Source organism: Mixophyes fleayi, chromosome 4 (genome assembly GCF_038048845.1).
Source record: "Mixophyes fleayi isolate aMixFle1 chromosome 4, aMixFle1.hap1, whole genome shotgun sequence".
Taxonomy (NCBI): domain Eukaryota; kingdom Metazoa; phylum Chordata; class Amphibia; order Anura; family Limnodynastidae; genus Mixophyes; species Mixophyes fleayi.
In genome coordinates this window covers 74418669-74444019 of record NC_134405.1, presented here as the reverse complement: position 1 = coordinate 74444019, position 25351 = coordinate 74418669, and the positions used below count along the sequence as shown (strand labels likewise).

The following is a 25351-nucleotide window of genomic DNA, read 5'->3' as shown; positions in this document are numbered from 1 at the left end:
AGTTTGGATCCTTGCTAGCCTTGCAGACCTAGGTTTGTCTATAAAAGCAAATCATAGGTTATGAGACATAATGCATGTCTTTCTCTCCATATTAAACAACTGCCCTGCCACCCGCCCCAATTCTTACCTTGTGCAGAGTGGGGAAAGTGTGTTAAGTCAGTCTCTTGGGAGTGCGTGACTAGACTGTGACTTCATAGACCAAAGCCGCACTTCCAGTCCACTACCAACATGGAGCAGCAGCAGCCGGCAACCTCACGGGTAAGAAGTTACCGGTTGCTGCCCATAAATATCAGTGGTATATATAGTGTATACATACATATATATATAGGCAGCATGTAGGCTTAGTGGTTAGTACTTCTGTCTCACAGCACTGTGGTCATGAGTTCAATTCCCGACCATGGTCTTATCTGTGTGAAGTTTGTATGTCCTCCCCGTGATTGCGTGGGTTTCCTCCGTGTGCTCCAGTTTCCTCCCACACTCCAAAAACCTACTGCTAGATTAATTGGCTGCTAACAAATTGACCCTAGTCTGTGAGTGTGTGTGTTAGGGAATTTAGACTGTAAGCTCCAATGGGGCAGGGACTGATGTGAGTGAGTTCTCTGTGGAATCAGTGGCGCTATATGAATAAATGGTGATGATGATAGATATATATATATATATATATATATATATATATATATCTATATAAAACAACGTATCTGCAGAACTGTGAAACTCATATATGCTACAGTATGTTTAAATCTTTGCTGCAATACTTGAAAAGTTCCCTGGACAAAAACTTCTTGTCAATCCACAGATTCCTACTGCTGGAAGACACAGCAGAAATCTAGTGTAAACCACTGATGGAAGAGTACAGAAGACAATTGGGGGTCTATTTATTACTGTACAGCGGTACCACTCATTATGTATTGCTGCAAATCGAAGACCCCCCTCCTGTGCGAACAGTTTTTACTGTTCACTGGCAGTCTAGCGCAGCCAGTCAGTTCTATGGGGACTGTGTTAACAAACCAAATCTCCAATTTCTGCTGTGTTAACTCCTTCATAAATTGAGTGAAAAGCTGCAATAGACAATCTCTGGAGAAAACTTCTGTTTTCTCCAGATTTTTGGGCTATCACAGTTTGTTAAAAGACCCCATGGTATTATTGAAGTATGCAATAACAACCTGTCCATCTTTCATTAGAATATGTTGTGTTCATGACCAATGGTGAGGCGTCTGTAGACTTCCACAGCCCTATATCATATATTTACATAACAGGCATTATGATATGAATAAAATGTTTAGTCGTCTTCCTCAAACCCAGCAAAACTGGAGCTGATCGCTGAAATGTACAACAATTTTGGCACTGTTTTTTTTTTTGCAGTTTCTGCATAACCTCCATGACTTCAGTACTCTAAGAACAGAAATGTTCAGTCACCGGGAACATTGCTGGTGTATGAACTGGCGTTCGGGTGGTGAACAGGTCTCGCTAAAGGTGAAAGCACTGTAGTCTTTGGAAAGTGGGTCAGAGTGAAGTAATTCTGCAGAGAGATATTAGTAGCATAAACATGCTTTGGAGAAATAGAGAAACAGCTGCATATTTTTACAAGTTGCAGAGTGAACTAGAGTATATTTTTTTCATTTTTTTTCTTTTTAAAAGGGGCATTAAAGGGAATGTCTGCCTTTAGCATTTTCTCCAAAACTTTGGCTCCCTCCGAGTAGCAGTACATTGCAGCTCCTTCCTCTAATACTACCTCTGTTAACATGTCTGGACCACCACTTAGCACCATCATAAGTTTTTTCAGTGTTAGTTCATTTCTATCAGTATTACAGCTTCAAATATCACCTTAGCAATGTCTATGTCCAATTCTGACAGTGAGCAGTATAGTGGCTCATTTCAGAATATGATGCCTCATTCAGGATGTCAGTGACTGAAAATAGCTTCTGCAGTCTTAGACCTCACATAGCAAAGGCAAAATGAATCATTGCTTTGGGTGGCTGGAAATCTCTTTCAGTATCCAAATATAGAGTACATAGGTATTTTTATTTAAAATTAATATAGAATGATATAGGTAGCGAGATTATTATGTAAAATGTTGCTGCAAACGTGCAATGCCAACTAAGAATGGCCAATCTCAAGGTGAACAGGCATTGTGGTGGTCTGATAATGTCATACATATGCAGATACAGTAATAATTGTAACTGTGAGGACCTTTTAAAACTTCTGCAGTCCTAGTTCCTGATCACTGGACTCTAAAAAGGTTTTTCACGAAGATGTGAAAGGTTGCAGTATGTACAAGTGTGCCAATGCTTTAACCAGACAATAAGAAGAGTTGGAAGGATCAGGGAAGTTCTTTGCTAGGTGAACCTAGGTTTGAATCCTGCGGGACAGGGTTATTTAAATGAAATGTCAGGAGTGGAAAAGCCACATTTATGAAGGAAGTCCTCAATACCCCTTTATATAAGCATTTAGAGTCTGAGAAGAGCACAAGTTGCTTGTTATTGCTGGTTATACAGTCATTCAGCGACTTACCTATTTTTTTTGTTAGGGTTCAAGATCACCTATTTGTCGCATGGATCCAAATACCTCCCTGCCTCTACAGTCACCGAAGAGGTTAAATCGAAAATGCTGCCTGTTCCATTTTCTCTCCAAGAGTGATTTTTTTTCAGGTTGCCCATAAATCATATCTGAGTGTGTTATTTATTTATTGCCATCGATTTTTATATCTGCAGGGATTTCTTATAAATACTGTGTCGCCTTTCCAGGACCTGTACTAGAGGGTATAGGGAGGAGAAACAGAGGTCTATTTATTCGGGATAAAGAGTAACAGTAGAGGCAAAGCTCTGTAGTCTTCTCGCTGAGTCCTATCAATCTATAAGTGATATATTTATCAGTTATAAATTGATTGCGCAACTTACCCTTTTCTCTTTTCTAGTATTATCTGGAGTGGTTCCCACGGGAGGGCTGAAGTTGCCCGATGTGTCTGGGCTTTCCATATTGATATATGTCTATGATTATTTGCTCTGTGCTTGTAGGAGCAGAAGAAGAAGTTGAATGTTATGTTCTGTATCTGGAGGAGAACCGGACTGTTATGTACTATGTGCATTATATAAAGAAAAGTGCCAGAATGCAATGTCTTACATATAAAAAAGAGCACAACACTGTTCAGATCTGCAGTATCAAACTTTGACCAGGCACATAACGTGTAGGTCTGCACATGAAGCGGCTATCAACTTGTCTTAAGTCTGCACATGAAGCGGCTATAAGCTTGTCTTAGGTCTGTTGTTAGTTGAAAGTTTATTGGAGGTTTTGTGTTGCCTTATCCCTAATAAAACCCCTGATCTAAGAAGTGAAGAGAGCTGTGGTCTATCTTTTGTGTTTGGAATTGTAATTCACGACAGATAGGCACCAGGGTTTCGTAGCGCATGGACATGGTGTGATATGCAGATATCTTATGAGCTCTTAGTTCTGTAGCAGCTACCTACTATCCTCAATGCTTGTTATATCATGTCCTTCATGGTTAGCTCTTCTGCCTTACAGGACTGGGGTCATGAGTTCAGTTCCCGACCATGGCCTTATCTGTGAGGAGTTTGCATGTTCTCCCTGTGTTTGCGAGAGTTTCCTCCGGGTGCTCCAGTTTCCTCCCACACTCCAAAAACACACTGGTAGGTTAATTGACTGTTATCAAATTGACCCTAGTCTGTGTGTGTGTGTGTGTGTGTGTGTGTGTGTGTGTGTTAGGGAATTTAGACTGTAAGCCCCAATGGGGCAGGGACTGATGTGAGTGAGTTCTCTGTACAGTGCTGAGGAATTAGTGGCGCTATATAAATAAATGGTGATGATGATATCATGTCCTTCATATTTTGCGCCAAGGTGAGTGGGAGAGGTATATTGTGTAGCTGTAAAGCATTTAGTTTTGCATAAATACCCTGTTTGTCTACCATGCTCATAAATATATATGTACGTTCACATTCCAGACATATGCATTTGCATGGTATTTTCTGGTTCTCTACATTTCTGTGGTCTGGAAAGGAATGTGTTAGCGGTACCCCCCCCCCCCCCCCACCCCTCTGAGCTAAGGTCAAAGGTGTAGCCCTATCGCTGACAAATAAATATAAGCACATTCAGAGCAACATAACAATACTTTTCAGTCAGTGTTTAGGCAATACCCAGGCATATAAGTGTAATGAATATCTGTGAACTCCTCTGCTTATATACATTTTATCTGCATATATCCTGCAGGTGTAGAATAATTAATTGTGTGGCCTAGTAATGCTTTTCTTGCTTTACAGTGAAAAGGTTAATACATGCTGATGCATATTATTGCTTACATATCCAAACACCTTTTAGTGCTTGTAAAAGTTATTATACCGCTGCCATTACAGCAATAAAATAAATCAAGTAAGCCATATTGCACAGTAAATCCAACAGCAAGGAATGAAACACCATGAAAGTGCAGATGTTGCACGAAGCACCGTAATAACACAATATATCTAAGTAGAGATGTACCACAGTCATAACAGAGAAGATATAACAACTAACAGTGTAACACTATATAGTATGTAAGTGCAGATGTATAACTATCATAATAAAAAAGATATAAAAACTAACTCAATAAACTGTATCTAAGCATAGATATACCACAGTCATAATAATGAAGATATAACATATATGATATAACATAACTAGGTGCATAATTCACATTTGTACGTAAGTCTATTTGTACGACATAAGAATGTGACTTCAGTGAAAGTCATCGCACTGCACATGCGCACTACTTACACACGTATTATGAGTTGAGCATATCTTATACTTGCATCCACTTGTGCTTGAGTCAGGGGTGATCACGTGTAACTTCAGAAAATTAGGGGCCCGAAGAAGCAAGTCAACCGCGCCGCTTTGAGTGGCATCAAATTTTGACTTACAGGTTTCTTGAAGATACCTTTTACATGGCATATCTTTGTGCATCCCATAAGTCAGGTGCAATTCTGTTGTACCAAACAGTGTAAAGTGTTTATCTATCAGGTTCTATATAGGTCAAGCCAATTTACAACAGACATAACAGGACCAGGACAAAAGGACAAAAAAACTCTAGGGGTAGATTTATTAGACCTTCTAAAAAAAAATAAAGTGGAGGTGTTGCCCATAGCAAGAACTAGAAAAATGGTAGCTAGAATCTGATTGGCTACTATGGGCAGGGCAGCACATAGCGGGGCAGCACATAGAAGGGCAGAGGGGCAGCACATAAGGGGGCAGAGGTGCAGCACATAGCAGGGCAGGGGGCAGCACATAGAAGAGCAGGGGGCAGCACATAGAAGGGCAGAGGGGCAGCACATACCAGGGCAGTGGGCCGCACATAGCAGGGTAGGGGACCGCACATAGCAGGGCAGGGGGAAGCACTTAGCATGCAGGGGGGTGCACATAGCAGGGCAGGGGGCCGCACATAGGGCAGGGGGCCGCACATAGCATGCAGGGGGGCGCACATAGCAGGGCAGGGGGCTGCACATAGCAGGACAGGGGGAAGCACATAGCAGGGCAGGGGGCCGCACATAGCAGGGCAGAGGGCAGCACATAGCAGGCAGGAGGCCACACATAGCAGGGCTGAGGGGCCGCACATAGCAGGCAGGGGGCCGCACATAGCAGGCAGGGGGCCGCACATAGGTTGCCTGCATGTTGGTGTTGGCCAAAGGAAAGCCAAAATGTTTAAACTTGTGAAGATAAATGTAGTGTGTGTTGACCTTTTATCTGAGCTGCAGCAAAATATGGAGAAAATTAGTTTCCAGCATGGAATGAACTTCAGTGGCCTCTTCAGATAATCCAGCTTTGTACCAAGTAGTTTGGTAATCCAGATGGAGAACAAGACCAGACATATATGGAGTAAAACCTGCGCTTGCCTTGCTCTGTGGTTGCACTGAGGGGCAGCCAGAATCACCAGAAGGCCTGGCATCCTCCACCGAGAATCTTTCAAACAAAATTCTATTAGCAGAAATATTAATAAATCAGTTTGTTTGTTAATTACTAACACATTACATCTTACATCCAAAGAGAGATCCATTTCTAGCACTGAACCCTTTCGCTGCCAGAGGGTCTAGCCACTCATTGATCTAAGGCTGCGAGTTGGATTATCTCTAGATAATGTACCATAATGTGTCTGTAATGTGCCTCCAGGGCACATTTGAGTACCGTGTGCTGGAGAAATAAATAGCATTTTATTTATTTCATTCTTTTTTTGTGCTGAAGCTCGCGCTCTGCCAAAATGCTAACAGATTGAGTATATTTTAAATAGCCATGTAACAGGTGCCTGTTTAGTGAGTTCTGCTGAGCAGGAGGTTCATAAAACACTCGGGGATGAGTAAAACTCGTTAATAACTCATTTTTTTACATTCCTACAAAAAATACAAATATGGAGTTAAAAGAAATATTGCTTAATGTTGCAAATATATATATATATATATATATATATATATATATATATATATATATATATACATATATATATATATATATATATATATATATATATATATATATATAAAATGTATGTGACCAGTATCTCCCTTTGGCACAAAACATTTGAGAGCAAGTCAAGTGTAACGTTGTCAGCACAGTGTAAGAAGCTAGGTGATATGAACATTTTTTTTTTTTTTTACAGAGATGAATATGAGATGTAGTTGTAACAAAACTTCAACCTACTATGAATAGTATATAGAGGTAGACACTACATAATGTTTACTTTGCCTTTTCATAATATGGGCTTCTGTGTCTCACATAACATTAGGTTAAGTTGCTACTAGCATTGTGTATCGGCAGTAAGAAAATCTATAGATATATATACATATATATATATATATATATATATATATATATATATATATATACACATACATATATATACAGATTCTGCAGCGCCGCACAGCTAGGATACAACAACATATAACAAATACATACAGCAATAAGAACATACTTACCAACTTTACAATGTTGGTATCCGGGAGCCTGCGGGGGAGGTGGGCGTCATGGGGGGGCGGGCCTCCAAAATCCGTGTCATTTTAGACCCGCCCCCATGACGTCATGACGCAAAATGCGTCATTTGACAGAGGGGGCGGGGCTAAACGCCGCGATTCACCAGGAATCGCGGCGTTTGTGACCTAATTCTGCCCACTTCACTAGGAAGTGGGCAGATCCGGGATTTTGCCACACTCGCCCGGGAGTCCGGGAGACTCTCTCAAAATGCGGGAGTCTCCCGGACATTCCGGGAGAGTTGGCAAGTATGAATAAGAATACAGAAATACAATAATATTATCAGATAGCAGGTACAGCAATACATGTAGCTCACATAGTAAGTAGGACAATATAGCATAATAGATGCAGAACACAATATAACAGAGACTTACAGACCACACGGTCTGACAGGAGACAAAGGGTATGGGGACCCTGCCTGTGAGAGCTTACATTATAGAGTATATATAGTATGACAAGGAACATAGTTATGTCCTTAGTTCATGTTTCAATTCTTTGACATCACTTCCTGTTTAAAATTTGTGTTCACAAGTTGCAAACGTGACCTGATAAAATACATTCTTTTCAATTTGTGTAAGTTGGGTTAATTTACAACAAGCTGTTGCAGTGCAAACATACCTCCCTACTTGCACTTATGTATTTGCTTTTGTGGAGAGGTTATCACACATTTGTGTATATGCCTATAATTATACCTCACAACTGTCCTGATTTCAGTGGAACTGTCCCTATTTAAGGGCTCTGTCCCATTATCCCCCATGTTTGTCCCGCTGTTGGGAATGTTGGTGGAAGGGACATTTCTAATGGGCAGCCTAGAGCTTAACAACGCTAGGCAGCCTCTATCGGATATGTCTATGCCCTCGCCCCCTGTCCCACTGCCGGGAACTGACATGTTGGGAGATATGCTACAGTGGTCCTCATCTACAATGCACACTGGTTATGCACCACCTGTGTTTTGCACTTGTGTGACTAGATGGTCCATCTAGAGCAGGTCAAGGTACACACCAACTCTCCCCACTCAGAAGACTCCTCCACAAAGTAGAATTCTGCCTAAGTGTCTAGAGAGGTGTGAAAATTTGAAAGAGGTTGTACTCTGCTTAAGTGTAAATGCCACATGAAACCAATTTCATTAAATTAAACTTTTCTGTCTTTTTTCTAACATACTGTTCAGTTTAACCTCATTTATGGCTTAAATAGAAGCTTAATACTTTGTGTTGTGTGGCCCCCTTAGACAAATAGAGAAATGTATAAGGGTCTGTTATAGAGGTGCTTAAGCTATGCTAGTCTCCTGTCGCTTGTAGTTATGTAGGACTATATGCCTCCAGTTTCTAATTGGCTGCTGACAGGGACCAATTAGAAACTTGAAATACAAGCCTCAAGGCCGGTCAAAAGACAAGAGAGTAAACGCAGTTGCGACAATGCTATTACCATACGATGGAAAGTGGAAGGACATGTTGTAGCTCAATACTGGGGATTACTACTACAGAGGTGCTGTAGTACTGGGCACAACTACCACAGGGCTGGCACATTACTGGGCACTAATACTACTGTAGTGCTGCATTACTGGGCACAACTACTACTGTGTTGGCACATTAGTGGGCACAATTATTATTGCAATGGCACATTACTCTGCACTGTATTACTGGTGACACATTACTGGGCATTTCCATAGGTGAACATTATTGGGCCTTAATATTACAGATGATATATTACTGAGCCTGACTAGTGCAGCTGACATGCTGAGTAATACTACTACTTTACATATTACTGAGCATTCCTGCTACATCTGTCTTACTCAGCACTGATGATTCTCTGTAGATGTTCACAAATAAATCTCTTCAATGCTGGTGCTTATAGTACCTGCAGGTAAAATATTAATAACTATTAATTTGTTTCTTCATTATTATTGTATCTATTTATTTATATAAAGAAAAATAAAACAATCACTTTGCAGCCTTTGCTGGCAGTCGTGAGGCCAAGCAGATGTACTGGGTTGCCCACAACTAGTGTAGTGGAATTCCTATCTTGCCATTACATTTACTGAGCACATTACAGTCTATGGGCTAGATTTACTAAGCTGCGGGTTTGAAAAAGTGGGGATGTTGCCTATAGCAACCAATCGGATTCTAGCTTTCATTTATTTAGTACTTTCTACAAAATGACAGCTAGAATCTGATTGGTTGCTATAGGCAACATCCCCACTTTTTCAAACCCGCAGCTTAGTAAATCTGGCCCTATGTCTCCCTGTTTGCGCTGCAATTTGACACTGAAATTGAACTCACGTATATTATTGTTCTTCATTATTTTTCTATTTATTTATTTATTTAAAGCAAAATTAAAAATTCACTATACAGCCCTCTGGAGATTGTCCGAAGGACACGCGAGACCCACCAAATCTAGTGGGCTCCCCACAACTAGTGTAGGCCAATTACTATCTTGCCATTACATTGACTGAACACATCTCAGTCTCCGTCTCCCTGTTTGTGCTGCAATTTGATACTGAAATTGAACTCATTTCTGTGTAATGAGATGTTAGAGGATTATCAGCAATGTCAAGTCCAACTGACTTCAAGCTCATTCAGCTAGTGTAATGACTAAGGCTGTAAGCACTGGTAAATCCACCATTAACTAGATCAAGGAAATCAATCTCTGTTTAATGACAGTGCCCCTTGGCAGACACATATGTCTCTCCGATCTTCCTTTGTATTGCGTTTAAAGTTTTTCTTTTGCTTTGCTTTTGTTGCGCACTAACTGACTTGGGGTAACAGTTACTTTCATGCTTGGCTGACCTATACAAATACTGCATGCTTCTGCCTGCTATACAAGGGGCATCGTTTCTTGAAAAGTCATTTGCTTTAGTAAACCAATTACACTGTATATCCAATTAACCAGTGCTTAAAGTGAACCTAATGAGAACATAACTACATATTAAACAAGCATTTTCAACAGACAACATATAATAAACATGTTACATGTACTGTGTTTTACAGCTGTTCTTTCGATTTACCCTTTTACATGTCTACATGAAGTTAACCACCTTCTGGATAGGTATAAAATGTTCAATGAGAGTGTGACCATCCCGTATAGTAGGGACATGCTCATTGTGCCCTTGACTGAGAAACTTTCTGTGTCAATTAATCCAATATGCAGCACGCTTTCAGCTAACTGGCTCTGAGTAATCTCATGAGATTAGTGTGACAGGGTCTTCAGTCCACAGTACAGCCCACACCAAATGCTTATTTAGAATAATGCCTAAAAAAAAAAATAGCAGAAAGTGGAAGACACTGAAGGGGAGTGTGCAAGGACTCTTAAATAATTTCTTTAAAATATGCCATGCGTGGTAATAATTGTACATTGCAATTATATTTCCGCTCAAGCTGCACGATCATAGATGATGTAAAACTACATGACAGGTCCACTTTGAATACATATTTTTATCAGTCTTGATGCTCAGCACTGGTAGAAATGTTAGTGTACTGTGAACTGTGTGCTTCTATATGTGATTGAAGCTGTTTCTGCTCGATTATAAAAAAAAACTCCCTATTTCTCAGTTGCTAGGTTTTAGCATTCTCATGACACTCTGAAGGGTGTCCTATGTGTGAGGTGCCTTGTGTCAATTCAGCTACACTGGCTACGGACTGCATCGTCTGCATTTAAGGATAATAACCTGACACTTTACCAAGCACCAGACGAAATCCACAGGAATGCTGGAGAGCTGGTAAATGTGACAACCTGCAGAGCATTATAAGTAGGAAAACAGAAGCCACATGAATGTAGATACTTGGCTCGACAAAGCCAAAGAGTGGTTGCTGTTCCCTCTCTGGCCTTGCAGAGTTTGGCGTCTCTGTTATGATGAATGAGTGTTGCCAGAGTATCTGTGTGTAGCGGTGATACATTGCGATGGCACCAGATGGTACAGTACAACTTCTATGATATGAGTTTTACCAGCAGGATTTATCAATGCCGACATTTCCTCTGTGTATTTGCATTTTGATTCAGCTGGAACAGGATTGCAGTATTTCAGGGATCAGATTCTGTTTCTGTCTCTAGGAGACATGTGTACTTTGTTTCTCTAGCCTTTTATCTACAACCGGTTTATATTTTTCCCTCTCCCCAATTTCCTGACTCGCAAAATCTCTTGGAACAAAGCTGGACATGAAAATAATAGTCTGTTAATCACATTGATATGAGAAGTATAAGATTAGCCACGTTAGGAAACCAGCATCTTAACACCGGGTCTTATCCTCCTAGGGCAAAAAGCTTACAGTGAATTGTACCAGAGATTTGAACCACTGTTTAATTAAACCTGTAATTTAGTCAACTAATTCTATTTGCTTGAAAGTGAAAATAACACAGGAAAAAACATGGTGAGTTTAAACACATTTGTTCATTATATGTAATTTTGTGTTTATCGTTGGCTTATTCACTGTTGTTATTTTAAGTTGTTGTGCTTTTATATGACAATATTTGAATTATATCATTAGACTGTAAGTTGTTTGAGCAGAATCCGACATTATATGGTATGATTTCTAACGCTCATTCTTCAATTATTTTATTAGATTGAACGTCCTATCAACCAGGGCTTCTCGTTAAGCTTGAAGATTGCAACATACCTTAAACAGTCCCTGTTTTTCATTGGACTGTCTCATTTTACTGCTGCAAAAGGGGGAGTTGCTGTTATATGCTCCTCGGGTGAATCCCTTTAATGGTGCTAGATTTTTACATAATGTAAAGCAAACAGCACACTACCAGTATTGAAGTCAAATATAATTTTAAATCTCTTGCTTAAAACGATCATCAAATCTATTTGTATTGCTGCAACATTGCATACAGATGAAATTACAATTTATTGTATAAATAAATTAAGGTGAACATATTTATTTTATGGTCGTGTTGTAATACGTCTCCCCACTGTTATTGCTTCTGTCAATGAAAAGATTAACAGAACGATTTATCAAAAGGCGAAAATGGGAATTTTCCCCAAGGAGAGGACTTATTCTCAATTCGCTGTATACAACAAAAGAATACCGCCGGCGATAACACTGCTACCGCCAGCTTTAACCCCTGCCGATGGTACGATCGCTGAATTTTTGTACTACCGCAATACCTGCTATGTTATCACCATCACAGGAGGTCAGGACAGCGATAGCAGATAAAAATCATTTAAAAATTCTTTATTCTTTGAATTATAGTCTTAAGCTTAAATTTTTTTTTTTAACATTGTTGTGTAATATTTTCAAATGTTTGTTTCCTTTTTTAATAAGTAGAACTGAAACAGTTCCGGTGCACTTTCAAGAGATGGCTAGCCGTCCCTTATATGCACATATATACAGTACAAAGACTGGCCTGGTGAAACGGAAAGTTAACCCTTACTGCTCAGGATCGGTATCTCCAGTGATGAGGGACTTTCAATCGCACGATAAGCATGGTTAAGAAAAAAGCCTTTTCAATGGAAAAATAAGTCCTTTAGTCTGTGACTAAATGTTCTTTGTAAACTGTAACATTCTAAAGAGAAGGAACATAATACACAAAAACATCTAGATGCATAAATCTAAACAAACAGCAAAAGTCTTTTATACTTAATCACAGCCATTCTGTAACAAACCTCATCTATTTCTCCGGGCTGTGTGCTGCAATTTGCTGACGCTCAATCTCAATAAAATGATGGGCTTATTAATTTGCTCCAGGTGAATCTGTGCAGAATATTGATCTATTACTCTTATGACCCAAATTATTCATCCGGTTGAAAAGAAGACTATTAATAATACAACACCTCGTTCTCTTCTAAAATGTGAATATTCATTGTTTCTATGTGTGCCTGCCTGAGAAAGACCTGAGAATAATCACATATTTATATGAGCACATTTCCAGTCATTGTATGTGGCTGTACAGGTTCCTCACAACACCAAGGTTAATTCCTGTCAAAGTAATAATTAGCAAAAACCATATATTACTAATATATAGAACTAATCTAAGATTAGTGCCTGTACTTTTAAGAAGGAAAAAGTGTTGAACTCTATATTTTACACAATTACATATTACATAATAGAGCAAAATAACAAGAGACATGTTTTTAGTAAATTTCCATTATTTCACAACAGCCGGATAGGCCAAAGAAATATTGGCTCCAAATAAGGTCAAGACGACCCTTCCAAAGGGCCCCTCCAAGAACACGTCACTTTAATGATAGAGACTTAGATTGCCAGCAGTGATGTAAGCTGGGAAGGTGTGTTTTAAAGTAATAATGAGTAACATTTTCTATAAAAGAATGACTTAATCAAATATAGATTGTCAATTAGCATTTGAGACTCTTGGCGTATGTCTGCTTCGTCCAGTATGGCTGTATCTATGCATAATATCTTTTTAATAAAAAATAGAAATATTATATTTTGGAAACCTGCTCATCTCATTTATTATTTAAAGAGAAGAATAGAAAAATCGTATACATTCTTCATGACCATAAAGGATTAATACCACTGTATACACACACATGTGCAGCACAGTGTCATGAGTTCGATTCTTGACCATGTCCTCATCTGTGTGGAGTTTCTATGCTCCTGTGTTTGTGTTTGTGTGTGTTTTCTTCCACAGTTCAAAAACATACTAGAAGGTTAATTGGCTGCTATCAAAATTGACCTAGTTGGTCTGTGTGTATGTTAGGGAATTTAGACTGTAAGCTCCAGGGAAAGAAAGAAATATACTGGTGTAGTATGTATAAACAGATATTTATTCTAAAGACATTCTAAAGACATAAAAGACAGGGATACAATGCTGAGCAATCGATATCACCGAACCAATGCGTTTCGACTTTAAAAAGTCTTTGTCAAGGTCCTTGAAAAAGACTTTTTAAAGTTGAAACGCGTTGGGTCAGTGTGGACAGTGGATTAGATTGCTCAGCATTTCCATTTGGTGATTTCTCTGTGATTGCTACCTACACATCATCTGGTACGGGCAATTGTATCCCGGTCTTTTATGTCTTTAGAATAAATATCTGTTTATACATACTACACCAGTATATTCCTTTCTTTCCCTCCGATTTGCGGCTGAGAGGAGAAGATAGGACATACTTCGTCAACAATCAGTAGCTGTATATCCGGGACATATGGGGACTTATAAAGAACACTCCCGAGAAATTAGACGATTTATCTTACAAGTAACTACTACGGGAACGCCAGTTTCACCGCTACTGTAAGTTAATTTTCAATAGATCGTGATTTTGAACATCTCTTACAGTCTGTGAACGTTACGGATACTGCAAAGTCAGTTTTAGGAATATTTTCTGTTATATGTTGAAAAATCAGTGGCGCTGCAATTACTCCCTCTTTTTTATCTGCAATATATTCACAAAATAATATGGTTAGAGTACATTTAAACACAACTAACCATTTTGATTTCACAGAAACTGAGGGTTAACCAATTCCCTGCCATGCTGAATAATGGTAGCTTTGCTTAAGCAACCAGTTAGGTGAGTGATCTGACCTGCTCTACATACTACAGAGATTTTACTGTGCTTAGTGCCATGAATACTGCAGACAAACTGTTTATCTTAGTAAGCACTATTTTTGCCTCTGCTCCCGTTTTTACAATTAGGTGATACGCAGCCATTAAAAATAGCAGTATGTTAATGAGGTTAACGTGACACAGCAGTCCGTGAGCACTTTTTGCACCTGCCTTTTTGTTGAGAACAGATGTGAAAATCACGGTAACAAAATTATTATCCTGTGCAGTATTTGGGCTTCCATACCCAGCGCTAAGATTAAGATTTATTTTTTAATACCAGAAGGGGAAAAAAGTTCTTGTTTATTTTTCGCGAAAGGCCCATACTCAAATTCCAGTTCTTTAATGTATAACATTAAGTATATTTTAACTTTGCCGAAGCTGAGGTTTAAATAGATGCATTGGTTTGGTATTATAATGATCCTTTGTAATACATTCATATTTATGGAGAGCTTATTGGCTGTACACCACTGTATGGAGAAAAGAGCTCCAATTCCATCTCTAGATATCTTTTCATGAAGTGTACAACTAATCCATTTAGCAACGTAGGGCTTCTTTAAGTGGATCTGTCACCTATACACTGTGAGCCTCATTTATGAAGCACACTCTGGGCTCAGCCACAAAAGGCGCTGGTTTGCACTAGTGCGCCTCAAAAAATCCAACCAGCGCCCATCAAGAAGCACAACTATTCTCTGCAAAGGAGAGGTGCACCTAGGTGTACTCAGAGGAAGCAAAATCTAAAAAGATCCACTATTCAGATGTCTAAATGTCACATCACAGTCCAACATTCTTCTACTTTGAAACCATCCCTCTTATTATGGAGAAATGTAAATCAGTGTGGGTAGCATGCCGTACTCTGTGCTTTTTTAATATGATATCACTTGTGCACGGCTTGCACTTTTGAGTTCCCCCTTGAAAAAATACTACACTTTGAATTCACAGATGGACCATTAATTTGCACAATGGATTGATCTGTATATGTGGAAATTCTTAAAATGACGTGCGATTCTGCCTATAGAGATAGCTACATCATCCAAATGTCCCTCTTTTTATTTGACTTCCCCCAACTGAATGCAAAGCACAACTAAATAGAAACTTTTCTCATGTTTTATATTTATATCGCCCGTGATTTATTACTAAATAAATACAACCCTTATTGAAATACCAGGACGGTTGCTGGCTAGACTATAAAACTAATTCTTAATCTAGAAGCCGCACACTAGCTAAAGACATATGTTTTATTCAACCCAGGCCTCCAAAAGCGCAGAAAAGCCAAAATAAAGAAGGCAAATATTCAATCTTATTTTTTGTTTAAGAAGTGTGTCGGGCAATTATGGAGTTCCTGTGACACTAATTTATCTGTAAACCTGACGTTGAGCAGCGCTGGTGATTTAGCGACACCTGTTCTAGATGAAGCACATTTTCAAATTGTTTATGGCGATTTACAAATCATATTGCTGTTTCTTAAAGTTGTTTTATTGCCTGCTGATACTTCTCAAGGTATACTGCAATTGTATAAAAGTAACATGGATTGTGGGAAGAGTTTTATGAGTATGCATTTTTAAGCATAAGATAATTTGTAATAAAACACAACTTTAAGCCACTGTATGGGATGCATAAGTTTACGCTACAATCTTTGGTGATACAGGGAAAATCTAATAATGTAAACTGGGTTAAACGCATCATACATATAATAAAGTACAAAGCACTAATTGATGTGACGCTGCAATGGATTGGTTGGTCAGCACGGTGGCTTAGTGGTTAGCACTTCTGCCGTACAGCCCTGGGGTCATGAGTTTGATTCCCAACCATGGCCGTATCTGTGTGGAATTTGTATGTTCTCCTTGTGTTTACGTTGGTTTCCTCCGGGTCCTCCGGTTTCCTCCCACACTCCAAAAACATACTAGTAGGTAAATTGACTGCTATCAAATTGACCCTAGTGTGTGTGTATATTAGGGAATTTAGACTGTAAGCTCCAATGGGGCAGGGACTGATGTGAATAAGTTCTCTGTACAGTGCTGTGTAATTAGTGGTGCTATATAAATAGCTGATGATGATGGTCAAAAATTATGAAAGAAATCATACATATAAGATCATAGTAGAAGCTACACAAGCAAAAATATAAAAGTGTGCAAACTTAATGGACAGATAGTAGGAATCAGTTATCTCAGAAGGCTGTAAACATTTACATAGAAATGTGTAGGTATTACACAACTTGTGTTTCAAATATTGTTTTTCATTTAAATGTTGAAAAATTTAATTGGGGTTAATTTAATGATGTTTTTCCTATTGAAAATCTGCAAAGCCTGATATGAAAAACTGTAGAGCATGGCTTGTAAGTACATGTAACTGGAGAATCGGTAAACAGGTGGATTCTCAAAAATGTTCTCTATACAAGGTCAGTTTAAAAACTCTACAGCCATCTACACGCCGCTTACTATTACTCTGCAGTGTAGTTCATGATCCTATGCTGGACTTTGAATATATCTATATATTTAGCAAAGAAGTAAGCCAATCACAAGCTAAGTGATACACCAACGTTGTATGAAAAAAAGTGAAAACTAATTTAGAATATACTTAATTTCATACATATGGTAGGCAGCTTCTTCTCTTAAGGATACTTGTTTGCAAAACGACGTTAATCTAGAAATTAAAAAATAAAGAAAGAGCTCCAAACGTGATGTAAATCTAGTGTAAAGGTGCAATAGTGCTTATTGGGCAATTGACCAATAAACTCTATTGCACCTTTATGTGTTGTACAGGTTTACACTATGTTTGGCGCTCTGTCTTTATTTTTTAATATCTATATATTTATTGTCAATTGCTCTACACCTGTTTTGGCGATTAAGCTGCTTTGTCATGACATGTCTATTTGGAATAATTGAAAATGGTATCCCCTGTCACATTTACATTAGCTGTAGAGACATCGCACTTCCTGAAATCATTTAACTGATTAAAACTATAGAAAACACACCACTTCCTTCCCGCCCCTTACACTAGCCTCACCCATTAGTCCTAAGAGTCCGGTCAAAGAGGAAAAACTCCCCTGCACAATTGTTTCCTTCACCAGTTAAATAATTTACTCCACCTGTACTGAAAAAAAAGATGCCTTTCAGCCGAGAATGCCCCTACACATAGCTCTGGTGTATCTAACTCACTAGAATACATTAATCATTATCAAAACAGTAACACAGTGTAACAAACTGAAATAAAAATATAAAAATAAATATTTATGTAACAACATAAATGAGTGACATAAATGTAACTAAACAGAAGCTGTGAAGCAATGTTAAAATGTTTTTTAAAAAGTGGGTTGTATATTGTAAGCTTGCGAGCAGGGCCTTCTCACCTCTTTGTCTGTTTAACCCAGTTTGATTATTAGTTTACTATGTTTGTCCCCAATTGTAAAGCGCTGCGGAATATGTTGGTGCTATATAAATAATTGATGATGATGATGATGATGGGTTATTTAGGACAGAAAGTTGCAGAGTACAGTTCAAAATCCAACTTTGTGCCTCTAGTTCGTCCTAGCACTCATCCCAACAAATTTCCCCATTTGCCTCAATGGTTTAGTGTGACCCCTTGTTTAGTTCTCTGCTGCTTATATTTCTGATCAAATTTCCTCATTACATCAAACATTTCCAGATATCTTCCAGTGAATTGCCTGTTGGAACCCCATGAAGCTATGGTATGGGAACTGACAAGTTCGTAGCCCCGTTATATTTAACATAGAGATGACATTTTAAAAGACAGCAACCATGGTAATTGTCTAATAGCCTTCAAGTCAAAGCATTATGTCAGCTTGTCATAACATTTATGTTCTCCTTGTAGCAGAGAAAAGATCACTCTTGTACAGTGAGCTACAACTTGAAGATGATGAAACCATATGTGATATGTACTGCTTTGAGGCAATGTATCTTTCCTATACACTTGGTAGGACGCTCCTGTGTTTTACCAGAGACATAGGCTGGACATGCTAATGACAATTTGAGGAGGACTATTGTGAAGAAAAGCTGGTGGACAGTTTATTTGTGGGGAGAATATTTTGTGAAATGTTGGCTAAGACAAATTCATTCATATAATAAAAATATCAACTGCATAATTAAGACAGATTTGAGCAAGAACTTGATTGGGCAGAGAGTCTTCCGGTATCCACACGGGAGGCCATTCCAAGCAATGCTTATTTGAACAGCTCTTGTGTGTTGTGGTTAAAACCGATGGATCACAGAAAGGTCATTTATATAGAGCAGATTCATCTCCCTGCTCAGAGCATTCTACCACAGAACACTATCACTACCTAGCCACTGTCAATATGCCAAGCTAATGGTTTGTACACGGTACATCACACAGAATGGTAAGCACAGTACCTCACATCTAACAGCTGTCTGCTTAGCCATAGCCTTGTGGATTGAGCAGAGTTTATTGGTAGAGATAGGTGTTAACCACTTCACATTTAAGCAAACCAATAAGCTCTGCTCTCGCACACAATCAGGGAAAGGCTGTAGATGCATTTATGTAGCTGTGAAATCATTACAGATCAGGTCATCTTTAGATGCCTGAGAGGGCATTACATTTTAGCGCAGCTGCATATATTTGACAGGTAAATAGTCAATTGAAGTTAATCAACACATGCTAGGCTACGGCCACCTGTGAGCAAACCAAGAATGGCCCAAAGATAACTGTCGGTACCAATATCTGCTTGCTGTAATACATGGGGAAATTATCATTCTTACAATATAGATTTCCTGCACTTGTAAAACCATTAATCGCGTATAGATGTATTTGTGCGTGTGATGTATGATGTTTCACATCACTCCTTCCCTGACTGTACATTAAGGGCCTGAGTCATTAAGGAGAGAAAAGCCTAAAAAAGGTGTAACTTTGCACTTGGGCAAAACCATATTGCATTGAAGGGGGAGGTAAATTGAAAATGTGGGGGCAGATTTATTATTGTGGTAGGGCATGTCATAGATCAATATTAAATTTTAGTGTAAAAATAAAGCTATCAAGAATTTGGGTGCTACATGAAAAACAGCCAGTATTTAACTTATGTGCAAAACAATAAACCCATTTGCACCCCTTGCATTGCAACATGGTTTGTCCAGGAGAAGACTTTTTTCTTTGCTTTGCTCTCCTTAAGGACTCAGGCCCTAAGCGACACATGTTACAGAAAAGAAGAAATGGATCCTCTGCACTCACCTTTGGCAATATATTAAATAACACTGACATTGTTGTTGATGGTGTCCAATAAAAACAGAATATACGATACATATTTTGCAATTCCCGCTAAGCTGAGCAAGCTAAAGTATTCCCCACCTGGCCAGTATCCATACTTAACCAGAATTTACAATTGTAGCTCTGCTTTTTATAAATAACTCTTATCTACTTTTTATTGAAAGTACTCCACAAACAATGCCAGCATGTATTAGACACCATTTTAAAGTAACCATATAGAATTAACACGGCACTAATAACTGCAACATATTACCAAAGGTAAAGGCAGAGAAACCAATTGCTTAGTTTTATCTGACTTTGCTATGCACTATATATAGATATAGCAATTGTTTTGTGTAAGTCATCCCTTCACTAACATACAGCAGTCTTATTATAAGTCACTTACTGGCCTCTAAATCATGACTATTATGTGCTACTTGCACACTTGTATATTGTGGTATGTTATAATTATGTTATCTCTATGTACGTTCCAGTGGATGCAGACTGCAACATGCATAATACAGTATGTTCTCTTTCAGCTATGACACGTGCTGCCCCCCAGTGTCTAACCATCACGTCTTTTGCCGAGCACCTGGCATTATATCTGAATACTGTACACTCACGCTGAGCCCACACTGCGTGTTTACATGCACTAATCTGTAACAGATTTTTTTTTTTAATGAAATGTTGTTAACTTATTACTGATTATCCGATTGCTCTCTTTCCTGTGGAAAGATCACAAGGCGTTTTATTAGACTGTATTTTGCTACACAGGATTAACAAAGAACAAACAGGAGCAAACTGCTTCTTTTGAACAATAACGTACTAGATTACTTATTGTATGCAATACTGGTATAACCAGAGCATTTTGTCATATTTTGTGCTGCGAAACTACAAGTTCCAGCAAGCCTTATCTGGCAGAGGGTGCCAGAGAATGCTGGGATTTGCAGTTCCAAAACAATTGGAGAACCACAGATTGCCTAAATGTAGGTCCATAGGGGAATGCACATAATATATGATATACCAGAGATGATCATCACAACTTAGTGAGGTCCCAGCATCTGTTTTTGGGGTCCCCAGACTTTAATGTATTGGGATCTGCCTCTTTTGGAGTTGCAGAACACACTGGCACTAGGGGTCCAAGAATAATGACACATTGGCAACGGTCAATGGCACACAGACACTTGGGGAAAGTTTAATGTACAGATTTTAACTGCATAAACAGAAGGTTTTTTTCGTGTTTGAGGCAAATACATAAAAATTTACACTCAGAGGACATTTGTGACTCTTTTGGACAATATGTGATGTATACCGTTACTTTAAAGCACTGGGGTGTTTTTTGTATTGCCACAACCAACTCAATCAGTTATAGAGATCATTTATAGCTCTAAGCAAGCACTATCCCTCTAAGTGGCTGTCATTATTATATATATTAAACTCATCATGGGTTGATGAACTCTTCCTTAACAATCTAAGGACAATAATGCTCAAAGCGCAGGATAAAGAGGAATTTTCTACCTTGGACCACTCGTTTTATCGCTGGGTATCTGCTTAGTTGATTTTCTTACTGGAACAAAGTAATCGAAGGCAGTTATTAAAAATGAAAAGTTTTTCTATATGAGAGCAGTAATCCAATCTCATTGCTGCTGATATTGGAACATATGTCTAGTTTAGGGTGATAGGTAAAACGAGACTGTATCACCTGAGGCTCCGTTGGGACTGGAGGACCATCATATATTTGACCAAATAACCAGGACGAGCAAAGGAGTTCACTGTATACCAGGGAGAGATTGAGTCCAGACATTTAAAGTTATATAGCAATGCAATAAAAATGGCAGGAGAGATAGACGCATACAACTGCAGCAATCAGCAAGCCGTGCAGACAAGTACCAAGCCAGCGGCAGCCAGGTACACACTCATTAAACGTTGGTTTCTTTTTTTGCTATGCATGATAGACTTGTCAATACTTTCCCCTCAATTCTCTGGTGTTTTGTTGGTTTGCGGGATCTAACTGTTGCAGCATTAACAGCATCCCCATAACACAGCACTAACAAAGCATCTTGACATCTGTTTCACTTTCTGCTTACCTGGTAGAAGCAGATGTATATATTATCTAAAGCAACCTTATGGATTTAGCTGTTCGAAGACATGTGTCTGTGTACTTCGTTTAACCATGTACATATAGGCAGCCGATGGTTTTGTAGCTGGAGTGGATTATTCGGTCATGCTGAGGTTTTGACTATATGTGATGCGTTAATGTAATTTCTGCAAAACCCATTAAAGTGTGCCTTTATTATTTTATCTGTTAACCCACCATGGCCAATTCACTAATCATCTATACACCAGAAGAATTCGGATATGTACCATGCGGTATATACACACACATGCTATCACAATGATGTATTTCTAGTTATTATAGCTTATCAGTAACATTGCGAAAGCCCATTCATTTCAATTAAACACACGGTATATGGGTTGGACATATGTAATTATACACGAAACTGCTTTCAGATGAGTTTCAATCGGTCGTCATAATAGCTTGCTTGCACCAGAACGGCTACTAAACAATATAAGAATAGTCTATCTGAAAGCAGCACATTTGCTAATAATATATTTCCTTTTCATTAAATAAAAAAAGTTATATCAAATGTTCACTTGAGAATAACCCATGAACACTTTTCACGTCCTCACAATACCTCGTTCAATATATTGTGTGCAGAGTCTTCCTACACACGATTCACATAAATTGAACTAGTCATGCTTGCAACTCATTAGCCTAGGGTTCATTTCTGAATTGTTTAATATCAGTTATCACACATAACTGGGTCTTATTGCTTTGACTCCTCCGTGGCCTAAGTAGAAATTAAATATGGCCTTAGGAATATAAAGGAAGGAGCATGCACAGGGAGTTTAACCCTCTATGTGTTAGGGACACTGGAAAGGCGTTTATAAAACGTTGTTGGTCAGAAAAATGACAAGTCTGCAGTGCAGTTATCAGCCGTACACTGTGCACAACTATACACCATTGCTAGTCACAAGCTTAAAGCAATAAACACGTTACACGCAACTATGGCTATTATACATTGGTGATACTTTGCTTACTTATTAAGCGTGAAGGTGCACAGTGTGCGCTATGTTTGCACATGTACTGTATGTTATTGCCACTAGCTGTGGTACACATTGGAGGGTGTGGTTACACATATCACATATTAACGTGAGAAACGCTACCTAAGTGTAAAGGCAGTGACACACAGGTGTACAGCATTCGCCATGGCACAGACTCCTAATATACCTAATCACACACATTGGTACGAATGATCACAAACACATTTGACAGCGCCAGTAACACACATGCATCTGATGCATAATTGCATACATTTTGCAGACACCCAGCACAGTCCAGCAGCACAGTTACCCACAGACACCTGATGATATACAGTAGCTGTATTTGTACCTCTCTGTGCAGCTCCTCCTGGGTAAAATCCTACAGCGGAAAGGAGTATCAGGTAAACCAGGAAATGTCCAGGCTCTGTCTCCATCCTCAATACAGGTCACAATCAGCCATCTCCTGTCTTCTTTGTCCCCAGTCTCTTTGTACGCTGCAGCCCTAATATGATTTTCTTAAATACCAGGATGCTGCAGCCCTACTATAATTCATACTTCATTCACTGAGTAAAGCTTTACGGCTTGTGTATTTTTTCCTGCTGAATGAAAGCATCTCCCTGCTGGGTATACCTTGATAGCAGTTCTTCAAGCACGGGGAGATGAATATTCCTTGGATAGTCTGTTCTCAACCTGTGTTTTCCTGGATCGCTTAAGTCATGCCCTCCGCACAACAGCAGCCTTTTCTTCCCCTTTGCCTTTTATATCCTTACATCTTTTCTGGGTACTGTAACATACCTTGCTTCAAATAATAGCTGGAAGCAAGGTTAGGTGTGCATTGTTGATGGCATTTTGTTTACCCAATATCCTTTGGCTGCAGCCTGACAGGCTGATACAGGAAGGTACACAAGGAGAGTTATACCCCTGCTTCAATGTTATGTTCAGGGGAATCACTACTGTCCCTTGGGAGTCTTTACTGTTCCAGTCCCTTTCTGACCACTGGACGCTCCAGGTATCCCTGTGCAATAAATGCTATCAACATTTAATAGCTCTTCTCTGTACTACGATCTTAGTTCTTTACAGTTTGGTTCCAGTGCTGTGCTGTTCCCCTCTGGTTCTCTTTAAATACCCCCCTCCCTCCCCCAGCCGCCTTTGGGAACGCTTATTAGTTGTTTGCTAAGCTTTGCGTCCTACCTGCATATTTCCTCCTTCTGCTGATGCTGCTTTCCATCGGACCAGACACTAATCTTTGTATCCCTGCCTTCACAACTTTGTCTACGGCTGATCCTACTTCCCTAGCTCCTGCATGCTGTTCTGCACCCCATACTCCTATGGTCTGATAATGCGCTGGCTGAATCAATGCCTGTAGTTTATTCTTCCTCCACCTCTCTCCTCTTCCCTTCCCTTAGCAGCATTGCCAAGCTTCAGCGTTCTCAGCCACAGACCACAAGAAGCTGCTAAATTTTTAATGAGCAATGCCCTTGCTGGCAGCCAATGGGTGCAGGGATGATATTTGATGGGTGGGGCTTGAGGTATTGCCACAGTCCATGGAATGAGACGAGTGCCTTTGCTGTCTGACTTCTGTCAGTGACTAGAGAGCTATGCTAGAAGCTTGGTATTGGGAAATGATTGGAAACAGATTTGGTCCTACTAAGAGCAGTAACGTTCTGATACAGGTGTCACTGCTGAGGGAAATATACTGTCATCTTTGGGGCCATCCAGACTGTGATCTGGCTGTTTTTTTACGGAGCTGTCCGGTGCTGAAACCTGGATCTCTTGCTGTACTATCCAGTGCTGGAGCTGAACTACTGTGCGCTGTCCAGTGCTGAACTGACAACCTCGAAGCTATGTAACGTGCTGTACTGTTCACAATAGAGCACTATACCACAAGCTTTTGCTTAAAATCATGTGTCTCTCCAAATACAGTAAAGGCTAGTAAATTATACAGTGTATTTTATTTGGCCCATATTGTGCTATTAGTCACTTTCATCATATCTGAATAACTAGTAAGGTGCTTTATTTATCTTTCCTATCCTGCTCTGTTATAAATACCTAGCACTTCTAATATTTTACTGTATTTAAATATTGCAATCCCATACATACATACATACATACATACATACATACATACATACATATACAGTCATATGATAAAACAGAAAGTTGATATGGAAATACCATGTTTTTATTTGTACTGAAAGAGGAAAAAAGCACCACTCAGTCTCCAAATCAGAGAAGCCTTTTTTTTAGCAGAATTATGTCAGCCATAAAAATAAGGATTGAGTTTTCTACACACATACTAAAGAAGCCAGTGTCGTGATTTTTGACTGACAGGCTCATACAATGAAAGGCTATCGGGGCAGCACCCACCACTGCACACAGTTTGTTTGGAATCAAAGCATGTGAGTTACTTCTTCTGCCTCTATGTTGGAATTAGAGCTTGTGATGCATTTTATATTTTAGCAGTAGGGGGCACATGCAGTATGATAATAAACGATGGTACATTGCATGATGTGTGTGTTCAGGAGATATTGTTAATGCG

General features: G+C 39.2%; 1 protein-coding gene across 2 annotated transcripts in view; it reads right to left on the bottom strand.

Moving 5' to 3' along the window:
* The window catches only part of UNC5D (unc-5 netrin receptor D), a 397571-nt gene extending 373358 nt beyond the window's left edge, over positions 1–24213 (bottom strand). For both annotated transcript variants that reach the window (XM_075207473.1, XM_075207472.1), the window contains exon 1: positions 23162–24213. In XM_075207473.1, the coding sequence (XP_075063574.1) occupies positions 23162–23246 (85 nt within the window). In that variant the 5' untranslated portion in view covers positions 23247–24213. The remainder of the gene's footprint in view (positions 1–23161) is intronic.
* Between the last annotated feature and the right edge of the window lie 1138 nt (positions 24214–25351).